A 12,000-nucleotide genomic window follows, 5' to 3' on the forward strand; every position below is an offset into this window, starting at 1 on the left:
TTTGTTTTCCAGCATTTCTGTGTTACTACAAGGTGGTCAGTTCATACAGCACACTATCTAGTATCAGCTGACCTTTCTCTATGTGTTGATCATTCTAGCTGTTATCAATGGTAAGGCACTTTTGTGCCATTGTGCCTTACTTTGTCAGAGTAAATATCAGCACATGCAGGTGTCTCTTTTGTGAACAGATGTGTGTATCAATACATCTAAAAGCTAGCTGTTAAATGGGAGATTCTTATGGAGGTTGATCCCAATCTGGTATATCCTAAGAAGGCACAGGAAATTCAGAAAACAGTTTTGATCATAGGTAGCAAGCAAACTTTTGTAGCTCTCAATATGTGAAATCTCTTACAGATTGCTGAGCTTGTAGCTACTGAGTTCTTTGATCAGGGAGATAAAGAGCGGAAGGAACTCAACATAGAACCAACAGTAAGTAGAGGAATCATGCAGAATCATCTCTTTTAAAATGGCTTCCATAAACAGCTTTATGGAACCTAATACATTCCTTTCAAAAGCCAGTTCTTCTTTCCGTGATCAGAATCTATGACCAACTCCTTCCCTGACTTCCTAGCAGTCAGTTTTCTTCTGGGGTTTCCAGACACCAACACCGTCACTGTCTTTGAGCCAGAAGAAAAGACAGCATTGTATCTTCTAAATCAGTATTATTAAATTGTCTAGGAAATATATTCCTAAATTGGTGCTTAATTGCAGCCTATGCTAAACAAGTAAGCTTGTCTATTCCTCTAGTTTGATCAAGCCCAAAGACAACCTTTAAAGGCTAGTCATGCAGACAAACTACCTGCATTATAACACACATACCAATACCCTGCTGTGTTGAGATTGCTGCACTTTTTGAGGTGCTGCCTTTTAATTCTTGCCCCTTTGTTTTTGTTTCAACTTTAAATGCATTTAAACATTGAGCTTATTTATTTATTTGCAGGATCTAATGAACAGAGAGAAGAAAAACAAAATTCCAAGCATGCAGGTTGGATTCATTGATGCTGTTTGCTTGCAGCTGTATGAGGTATGGTGCCTGACAAAGAACTGGAAATATCTAAAACCAGAACTGTTCAGTGTAGTTTTCAGTAGTTGCACATTTAAACTTAGAACAAAATTTGGTTTTAGTATCCTAGTCAAAAAGATTTTTTTTTCATATATTCAGTATGGTTTGTCATTTAGTTGGAGAAAGGATTATCTTAGCATTAATTGTATGTTTGGCTGATCAGTGTATTTTGTTATAACACTTTTTAAAACCAATGGTAATTGCTGTGTTCTGTGCACTGGGTATTAGGTCCCTGGGTTATGTTTTAGATTCTGCCAGTGAGATGCTGTAATCATTAGGGAAAGTCACAAACACATTATGCTGTGCTATCTATGTAAAGAATGGTATCCACATATTGCATGATAAAGAGTGATGTTTAAGAAAGAGTTCTATAGCATTCAGAATTCTTAATGCAAAAGGTGATAAGCTACATATTGGAAATTCACCTGGGTTTAAAACTTCCCCTCCTTTTTTTTTTCTATCTCATCACACTTAAAAGCAGTGCATGAGAGCATTCATTGAAACTTTTTTCTTTCTGGTCACAGAATGCATAAGGAAATACTTTGTCATAGAAAGTATGAAACAAAATATAATAACTCCTGATTTTCTTAACCAGTAAAGCACAAGGGCGAAAGCCCACTCACTGAGGCTGTAGCAAGTATTTTACAGGAACTAAGGTGAGGAAAAGGTGAAGAACAGATAGCCTCACTCTAAGCCTAATATTCCAATGGGAGGAACAAGGCGGTTATTCTTTTCTATCTCACACCCTTCTAAAAAGAATCCACATCCACCAGTTGGAAGAAAACAGAGGTAGAGGAAGGAGGGAACTACTGGCTGCCCCTGAAACTTGCATGTCTCTGCTCTGTAAAAGCTCTGTCAGGAAAATAGCACAAAAAAATAGCGAATAGCAATAGAATATAGCAGTCTGTGCTGAGAAACTTCACAAAACTGTTTCCATTGGTAGGTAGGCCACTGAAAGAAGTCTGAGTAGCTGTGAAAAAGGTATATACAAACAGAAAATTATTTGAACAGAAAATCTGAACAGGTTCAAATGTCCACAGCTCCATAGACTTAACTACTGTACTTTATTTGCTGGGGACAGCTTTACCTTCCCATTTTAAAACTTTCTAAAAGTTTTAAAAGATCAGAAGAGATCAGAAAACTTTCAATTTTTTTTACTCTGTAATATGCAATGAATTTCACATCAATAGTTACCAAATGATAGTAGTCCAAATTGAACCTAGCTCGTGTACAGTTCCTGTAAGGAAATGAGGTGTGTGAATAATTTCTAGCTATTTTGCTCCTGTTTTGTAACTGCAGCTTAGTTACGCTGCAGTGAAGACAAACCAATTCCTGGCTAGCAGCCAAGTGCACCTACAGATTTTTGGAGTCTTCACCCTTCTCTTTATCTAGGGAAGAAAGAAGATGCTGTGCGTGTAAGAGAAGCATCTTTTTGTTCATCATATGTTGCCTCCTACATCCCTCAGCATATCACTCCTATTTTTCACTCTGTCTCAACATCTGACTTGAACTGGAATGGCACATAGCAAGCTGGCAGTGTCTGGGACTTTATATAGACTCAGAGTATGCCAGCACATGTCCTAACCTGAAAGAAAAGTGAGCAAGACTGATGTGCACGGGCAGAGAGCATTGAAAAGAATGGGGAGCCTATCAGAAAGTGACAAAACTAGTAACAGTACTAATAATTCCAAGGAAGGGGCTATGGTGTGCGCTGATGCAATGTACCTACCTCTAGCACAGGTAGGGGATACCAGGCGCTTACACAGAGTCCTTTTCTTCAATAGTAAAATATATAAACAATGTTACTTTGAAGAAGAACAAGCGCACATTTCACTCTTAAGCGTTCTAGTGCTAAAAGGCAAATAATAACCAGCGTTGTAACTACAGCCTTTTCACTACTCCTTAGCATTCATCCAGCCAGTAGGAACTTAACAGACAATGCAGAGATGAGTGCCCAATGAAGCACTGCAAGTATGTGACTTACCATGTTATTCAGAGTAGTTCTAATCCCAGTGAACTGATGCTGTGTGGCTTGTTCTAGACAGGTAGCCAGTAGCGTTAAACTGAGTGATCTAAATATCTTCCCTTTAAGTTCAGAAATCTGAAAAAAAAAAAAAAAAAAAAAAATTGTATTTCACTCCCACTTTTTTAATTGAAAAAGAGTGTTATATTTAGCAGTTTTAATGTTATTTAGATGTGCTCAGATAAATAAAACATGTATACTCAAGAGATATTTGACAGCCCGACTCTTCTTACAGAGGTGTAAATCAAGAATAATTCAGTTAAGTCTACTGGAACTAATGATGCTGCCTAGAAAGCAAAAAAGATTTATGAAGGTTTATACAAGCTGATAACTCACTAGAATACCTATGTAAAATTGTTCCTAAGTTACAGAAGAGTTGGATATCACTACCTCATGTTATTTGAATAAGACATAAGTTCCAGGTGAAATTCTGACTTTTGAAATATACACAATAACCAGCAGTGAGGCCAGGACTTTTCTCTGTGTACTCTGCGGTTGGTCATGGTAGTTCCAGAATCAGTAAACTCACTCCTGCCTGTGGATCTTGCCATCCAGCACTGTCTGAACTATCAAACTCCCGCTTCACACTTCTGAATAGTGTGACTTCATTCCAAATGTCAACAGAACCCTTAATGCAAGTTCTGTCATTATTGTGTGAGGATACGTATTCATCACTTCCACCAGAAAGAAAGAAAAGTACAAAGATGCTTATTGATCTATTTAATTTCCAATCCATTTTTTCTTCAGTCTGCTGTAGTATCACTGCCACATTATGAAAAATATTTGTTAGACTTCAGTTACATCTGTCCTGAAGAGGCATCAAGTGCCAAATGTAATTTAATTACTGGGTGCTAATTGTCTTGAATTCAAATATTTCTGGAAGAACTCTGAATCACTTGTGACACTGCCACATTGGTCACATTGACTATAACTGCTATTACCCTTTCAAAGTTATCTTTTTGACCAGCACTGTCATATATGCAAAGAACTGGCTTACAAAGTCCATGCATACTACATCACTAGGAATCCTGGATAGGTCACTTGTGCATAATTCTGTGCAGCAAATTCATCATAGTTCTTTCTGCATGTATGTATCATGTATTACGTGAACACTGCCGTTCAGTCTAATCAGCCATGTATTCATGTTTGATGTGCAACAGGAAGATCAAAATATAAGTTCAATTTCAAGTATTAATAGACCTCATACTTCAGTCATTCTCATCTCTTTAATATTCATTTTTAAGAACACTTATTTTGTTGTTACATATAAACTGTTTTATGTGTTTTACAATTTATTTCAGGCCCTAACACATGTATCAGAGGCCTGCTACCCTTTACTGGATGGCTGTAGAAAAAACAGGCAGAAATGGCAGTCCTTAGCTGAACAACAAGAGAAGAATCTGATTAATGGAGAAAGCAATCAAGCCAAACGGAACTGAGATGCCAATTTAAAAACCACAAGCTTAAGTCCACATAGAAGACGTAGTAATAGGGGAGTACTGCATTCTACTAAACACTGTATGGATTTGGATTATGTTTTTGCCACTGCTGTATTATTTTTCCACATTTCAATATATAGCATGACTGTGTATATGCCAAGATCTTATATTTCTTTTATTACATCTAAGTGAGATGGAAAAAGATCTGCAGAGTTAGCTTATACTAACCTATTCCACAAGAAGGTATGAGTGCAGTTTACTCGACTGTCCCTGAGAGCCTATTACTTCATAGATGTATATAGTTGTTCAGTGATTATCTTGTGGCCAGTATCTTAAAGACTACTGCATTTCGCACCTTTTTTCCTCTTTGAGTCTTGCTGTGTTAGGCTGTAAAAGAAATTGCCTGTTCTCTTCCCAGAGGTTCAGAAGAAAAACTGGGACTAATGCTGGCAAGCCTGATCCAATATATACTATGCTAACCTCTTCCAGGAAACTGAACTGGGCTTTGAAGTGGAGCAGCCCCAGAATTTGTGTACCCAGTAGCCTTTTCATATTATAAGAATGTCTTAGCAAATGTGTTACATTGAAAAAAACCCTGTGAATTACTAGGTAATGGGGGGCTTAGGAGTTTCGTGGTACAGGTGTCATAATTATCCATGGATAATGGAAACTGCTTGAAGATTGATGAAATGTTTATATGGACAAGATGGCTGCCTTGGAAGAATGGCTCCTATACGAGGCCGCAAGAAGCAGAGAAACTGAAACTAAACAAGATATTTCAGTATGCTCATTTTAACTTCATTTTGAAGTTGAGTTTAACATCATCAAAACAAACAAACTTAATCACAGGCAGGAAAAGTAGAAGAAATGTGACTGCAAGAGCAAGGGATGAAAATCCAAATCAGAATGACGCAGGAATGGCACGCTTCCAGTGACCATCAGTGGCTAGTGCTATTAATGGCCATCAGTAGGCCAGTGTTGTTATAAAATGGCTATGACCACTTTGAAGAAAGCATTATGTTAACATATTTTTTAAAACATTTTTAGCACTTGTTAACGTTAAAAATTATCTATCCCTGTGTCTTAAAGGAACATGAAAAAAGAATACTGAAAGCAAAAATAGCCCAGAATGCTCCAGGGATTTACCGTTTGTACGTAAGGCATCAACATTCAGAAAACTAAGAATCAATTAACTTGCACTAGGAAAAGAAGGCATTGATATTTCATTCAAACAACGATGATTAGTAAAAATGATTTTGAACTCATCACTGGGAGCCAATTCCAGAAAATATACACATAAGACAGTCAAAAAAATAAAGCAGTACAAAGAGAGTACAATTTCGTTGAGCATGATTGAGAAATTAACATCGGCATTCTTAGACTGCTTAGTAGTAATTTCAGCTACAGAGAGACAGAAAATATTGATCTTATTTTTTTAATTTTTAGTAATGACTCTGTAGTTAAAATCAACAAAAGTAATACATTTGGGATTATACTTTCAAGTACAGGAGTTAGTTTGTATAGCTGTAATCCAGCAAATTCTAGTTGAAAACTGCAATGCATTTGTCTTCTCAGAAAATTATCAATCCCACCAGCAGGAGCCGGTCAGAAAGACACTGAAAAGGAACTCTTTTTGTCAGTCTCTGCATTTAAATAAGCAATATCAGAAGCTAACAAAAAAAAAAAAAAAATGAAGAAAGTGTTTCAAAATGTTCCACAATTCTGTTTTTCATGGTCACATTTTTTTTTTATGTAGAATAAGGAATTCTGACAGTTTGCAGCATTTCTGCCAACCTGTATCATTTGTTACTTATTAATCCTATCTCAGATTTGTCTTATGACTACCAGTAATAATTTATTGCAGTTGAGTGTGAAAGTATTTTTTCTATAAATTTCTCCTATGTGGTATTTTTTTTTCAGTTTTCAGAAAAAAAAAGTATGGAATTCAACAATAATTAAAATTCTAGAGCTATGGTGAATTTGTATCTACACATGTGTATTTATATGCATACACGGCACAATATATGTTTGCAACAGGTCATGGCTCTGCACAAAGACTACAGCAGCCTATCCTGCCCCAACCTTCCAGCTCAAAAAAAAACATAACCAAAGCTTTTAGGTACTTTCTGATAAATAGGAATTTTGCTTCATGATTTGCATAGTACTCACATATTCTTTTCTTTGAGTGTCTGAGATACTAAAATATGTCAACTGATAAAATACATATTTAATATAAATACGAACAAAATGTGTGTATATAAGGGTGTATTCTTGTTGGTATGGTTGAGACTGGTAATTCATGGAGACAGCACAGCAAATCAGCTTTGGTGACATTACAGTGTAGTGACCTATCATTAACATTAAGATTCCAGTAACTATAATTCTCTGTTGTATTCTGTGTTCAACAAAACTTTATTATGATGTTAACTTATAAATATTGGAAAAGAATGCTGGATTCTTACCTTTGACTTGAAAAAAATGCATGACAATCTGCATTTTTTCAAAGGTTCACTTAAAATGAACACAGCTATACAGTATGTGCATACATGTAATTTCACATTTGTACACACTTATCATACAAAATCTCTTCCACTACCAAGATTCAACTATAGAAGTATAGTTCCTAGTGATTAGACTACTTCGATGTCACAATATACTTGTATCAGTATATATTTTTACTAAGAAAAAAAAAGCCATTAAACTACTGGTTTAAGAATTTTAAAAGCATATTTTGCTGTTGCTTCATGAAAAATCAGAGTGTTTCACTCTGTGTGAAGGCAAAGGGTGGTTTTGTTTCATAGCTCTGCATGGATTGTTTGCAGAAAATTTTTCTTTTATTTCATAATGTACGTAGATGAAAATAGGAGAAAGAAAAAAGAAAAAAACAAAACAAAACCAGGCTGTTTTTGACTGAACTTCATTGCCTTCCAGAATTCAACGTTTTCATACTCAGACATTTTGTACATTACAGCTGTGTTGCTGTTAAGTTGCATCATGGATCATATATCTAATTATTTTAGTCAGGTCTCAACCGTTTACTGCTCTATCTTAAATTGTCTAGCTAAGGAAATCAAGTGGAAGATGCAAGATACAAGGAGAAACTGAATGTATCACTTTGTCATTTCAGTTTTAGGTCTGTTAAAGCCACTGTGAAATCTGGTATTTAAGTTTCTGGGTACAGAAGTTGTCCCATTAATTTTTATTACTTGTCTCAATAGAAACATCTAAGACTCCTACTTTTTCTCAGACATGCACATATTTTCTTTTGAAGTCACTTCACAGCAGAGTTTAATGCTTTAAGTATAGTTTTCTTTCTGTTTTTGTCCTCTTTCTGAAAAAAATAACTTGTTATGCATGTTAATGTATATAGAATTACTGATTAACCCTAGCTCTTCTGTTAAAAAGAACAATGAGGCTCTTATGCTGTAGGTGTTACTTTTCCAAGAAGCTAGCCACACATCCAGTATTATCTGTAGAATATAAGTATATAGGTTTTCTGTAATCTCTCTCAATGAGAAAGGAGAGAAAAACCAATCTTGATTTTGGCAATTGTATTGACTTTTAATTAGTAGCAGTTTAAATCATTCTCAAATATGCACAGAATGCAAGTACAAGCAGGCTAGTGATAAAAGTGAATAATCTATTCCATCGATGACCAGCTGGTCTCTCTTTAGAAGGGAGGGCTGAAGCCCGATAGAGGCATCATCTTCTGCCAGCTGGGTGCAAATAAAGGTAAGTTTTCAAACTCCAGTCCAATGCATTTTATCTGGTAGCGGCGTGAACTGATGTTTCAAAACTGATTCTTCTACATGATTTTTCAAAACTACTGGGTAACTGATTGTGCAACCCATTAGAGAGAAAAGTTATGAAAAGCCAGACCTGGCCCCTTAATTAAAATTACAGAATTTTCCCTGATGGATCTGGTTGATGTCCCTTGCAGCTAAGCCTGAGAAAATAGAGCGTTGATGGAAAAAGTGCCTCACTCATAATAAATTCAGAAATGTTTAAAGGTTTTAGAGATCTAACCTTTCAGGTGATTTTTTACATTAGCTTTAGCTACAAGTCTTGTCTCTTCAATGCTGTAGGTTGTTCTTCATGCCAAATCACACGCGGTTTACATTCCACAAGGTTTTAGCTTTATTTCACAGTCCTCTGCTCTGCTTCTTCAGGGACTTGCACTAATTTGAGAGATAAGCTCGAACACTGAAGCTTGAATGAAAATTTAAGTTTACCCCATGGATAAAAAATAGTGAGGGCTGGACTATTTGGACTTTCATATGAACAAGAAACATCATAGAGTCTGGCCTGGCAACTGGTAACTCTTTCTAAATATGGCAAATTGTGACTTTTATCTTTCATCTTTGTCATTGCTAGATAATGAGAATTGCATGGGAAATTTTATTTTCCACATAAAGAAGTCTGTTTCCATAGAGAAACTCGTATCTAAGTACCACTGTTTGTAAATGTGTATTTATGTGACAATGCTATGTAATAGTTAGTTTCCGCTAACTTTCACTGCACGAGCTTGTCATGCTAGGGCCTAAGGTATGCTCAAATTCCCATTTAAAGTCAATTACATGATTTCTGTTTACCTCAGTGGGAGTTCGATTGAGCTGTATAGAAAGTGAAGGAATAGGTCAAATTCACCTTTTCTAGCTATAAAGAGGGACCAAACTCATTCTCAGTAACACCTGCCTCACCTGTTCTTTACTGTATTCAGCTATTCCTGCTGATGCTCAAGGTACCTCACAGATGTAACTGAAGTTAGAATTTGAGCCCTCTATGTACACATGGCAGACACATGCATGTGTCTCTTGAAGAATGTAGTGTGAAATGCACTGTAAATAGTTTTAATATACATTTCTATTATACTTTAATAAAAATCTTAATCACAGTCACTTGCCACCAAGTTTGTCCGTTTGTATTCTTTTATCTTAAAAATATTTCAACAAACATAGTTTCTGGGCACAGTATTTTTGTACTAGGTTAAATGGGTTACTCTGTATATTATGTTCTGCCTTTAAGTAGAATTATAGTCTTCTGAATGTCACTTGCTTCTGTCCTATGGATACTTAGTAAAATGAATTACATTACTTAGAGAACTATTACTCCTACTTTCTGTGCAGTCAGTGGAGGATAAAGAGTCAGGTTATTTTCTATAGTCAAACTGCTGCTTAGTTCTTTATTTCTTCTTCTCTTTGTATTATTTCATGTGTTTTTAAATAAAAAAGACAATGTCGATTCAATGTTACTGTTTGTTAGCTAGTATCACTGAAGTTAAATTTTCAACACCTACCTCATTGTCCCAAGTAAAAATACAGCTTCTGCAAATATTTGTTATATTGCATTTTCAGTAACTTCTCTAGGTCCTAGAAGTTCAGAGAAGAACTTCTCTAACATCATGATATTTCTAACGTGCGCACTACTGAATTGAGACTCGTATTAAAAACAGCAAGAAGTCGTTTACTGCTGCTAACCACTAGAGAGCAGTGCAGCTACATTTACTAGGAGCTATCAGAAGCCAGATTATATACTGGTAAGTAGAACTGGCAAATAAAACTGTTATACAGATCAGTCCTCATCGTTTGTTCCCAGGTGTCAATTTCTGAGTAGTACGTAAGAGAGAATGAAAAAGCCAACCTTCCAACTTCCAGCAAAACTGTGATAAACTTATTTTTTGAAACAAAAGTTGCATTGTGTGCAAACTGTCGATCTTAGACCTTGGCCAACGGGCTTCTTGGCACGTCCAGCTCTTTGGCTATTTGGTTCTCCACAGCAACAGTTCTGGGTTGGTGGGGGTTTTTATTTATTTATTTATTTTATTTTAGCTCTAGGCAAAACCAACAAGTATGTGCATCCCTGACGAACAACAGTCTCATTCAAAAGTTATGAAGGGCTAGATTTAGTCCAGCACAAAACACAAGCACCGTTTGGTCAAACCAACCGCAATTTGTGAGTGCAACTCAACAACTGTCTTTGTATATCTATATATATCAGGTAACCATTTGCTCTGGGACTACAATCTTTCCACTCCAGTCACCAACTTAGAATCACCACGCTCCTGCACAGTGTTCAGTCGCCTCCTGAATGTATGAATTCCTTTCAGAGAAATGACAATGTTTTCAACACAGTAGTACTGGAATACATTGGAATACATTCCTTACCCATTCCAGAAAAGAACATCCCCTTAGACTAGAGTACGTTGTTGAAGAGGTGAAAAGCAATATTAGACTGTCCTTCACATCTTGTGTAACTATGATGACTTTTTAACAAATGGAAAAGACAATAGCCCCTTCTTCAACCTATTTTAGTAAAGGTGTCAGCTATTGCTAAAATGCAGTTATCATTCCCGTGAAATCTCTTCTTAAGATGTTCACAGAATAATTCAAATATGTGTGTTTCCTGCAGTAGTAAACTTTAGGATCTGAATTTAAGGCATCTAACAGCCATTCCGCTTTTCAGCCTTTCAGAGGAGAGTAGTATTTCTCAGCATTTACAGAACCATAACGTAGGACTTCAATTTCAGTTGAAAAACATCACAAGTTACAATTTCAGTTCAGTAAATTTTCATTTCAGTACATGCAGTTCCAATTTTTTGTAATGCCTGGCTGCATGGTTTTCCACAGTATTCCAATTTTATTCTCTATTTTATTCAGCACGGAAATGTATTTTTACAACTCCTAAGAGATTAAACTATTGTCCAAAAAGCTGTATTATTTTCTTTTCTGAACCTATACTGTCAAGTGATGATAAAACCCAATTTCCTGATATGATGAAATATGAGGCTAATCAATTCAGCCATGGCCTGCTGCTGCTCTCTCAATAGTTTATAACAACTGATAAATAGCTCTGTACTTTACATAGGTTTTTCTTCAACATTATAGAAGATCTTTAACAAACACTGGGAGTAAAATAAGTGGTTAAATCCTACCGCTAAGTTACACATGATTAAGTTCACACGTAAGCATTTCTTTCAAACGTTTTTTTTTTTTTTCAGTTGATCAAGTCACTGTCATACTATTTTATGACATTACTTCTTTTTTTTTTAACGTAAGCAAAAGTCATGTTACAGATAAGTAGAAGGATTAATTTGATCAAGGTCACACAAGGTCACAGTCAATATCTGAGCTGGAAATAGAATGAATAGGACTAAGATCTGTGTCCCAGTTCTGCTTTTACATGAGACTTGAACAGAAGAAAGAACACTGTTCTATGTTGAAGCCATCTTCTCTCTTTGGATATCTGAATGTATATATATATTTGCTGTTTAGTCTGGGGAAAAGGAGGCTGAGGGGAGACCTTATTGCTCTCTTCAAATACCTGAAAGGTGATTGCAGTGAGAGCAGGGTTGTTCTCACTGGTGAGAGGATGAGGAGAAATGGCCTCAAGTTCAACCAGGGGAGGTTTAGGTCAGATATGAGGAAAAAACTTTACAGAAAGGGTTGTTAAGCACTGGAATAGGCTCCCCAGGCAGG

The 12,000-nt window shown here is 36.1% G+C and overlaps 1 protein-coding gene and 1 long non-coding RNA gene across 20 annotated transcripts in view; one reads left to right on the plus strand and one right to left on the minus strand.

Annotated features, from left to right (window-relative positions):
- The window catches only part of PDE5A (phosphodiesterase 5A), a 133,401-nt gene extending 123,625 nt beyond the window's left edge, over positions 1–9,776 (plus strand). For 6 of the 12 annotated variants that reach the window (NM_001398114.1, NM_001398111.1, NM_001398112.1 and 3 more), the window contains 3 exons: positions 355–429; positions 941–1,024; positions 4,388–9,776. In NM_001398114.1, the coding sequence (NP_001385043.1) occupies positions 355–429; positions 941–1,024; positions 4,388–4,525 (297 nt within the window). In that variant the 3' untranslated portion in view covers positions 4,526–9,776. The remainder of the gene's footprint in view (positions 1–354; positions 430–940; positions 1,025–4,387) is intronic. The other 6 variants (XM_046940149.1, XM_046940146.1, XM_046940147.1 and 3 more) reach the window with 1 other exon arrangement.
- LOC107051713 overlaps positions 1–12,000 on the minus strand; it is a 145,820-nt gene that overhangs the window by 123,472 nt on the left and 10,348 nt on the right. For all 8 annotated transcript variants that reach the window (XR_006939054.1, XR_006939053.1, XR_005859175.2 and 5 more), the window contains exon 2: positions 3,048–3,164. This is a non-coding gene — a long non-coding RNA (uncharacterized LOC107051713). The remainder of the gene's footprint in view (positions 1–3,047; positions 3,165–12,000) is intronic.

This window comes from Gallus gallus, chromosome 4 (genome assembly GCF_016699485.2).
Source record: "Gallus gallus isolate bGalGal1 chromosome 4, bGalGal1.mat.broiler.GRCg7b, whole genome shotgun sequence".
Lineage (NCBI taxonomy): Eukaryota > Metazoa > Chordata > Aves > Galliformes > Phasianidae > Gallus > Gallus gallus.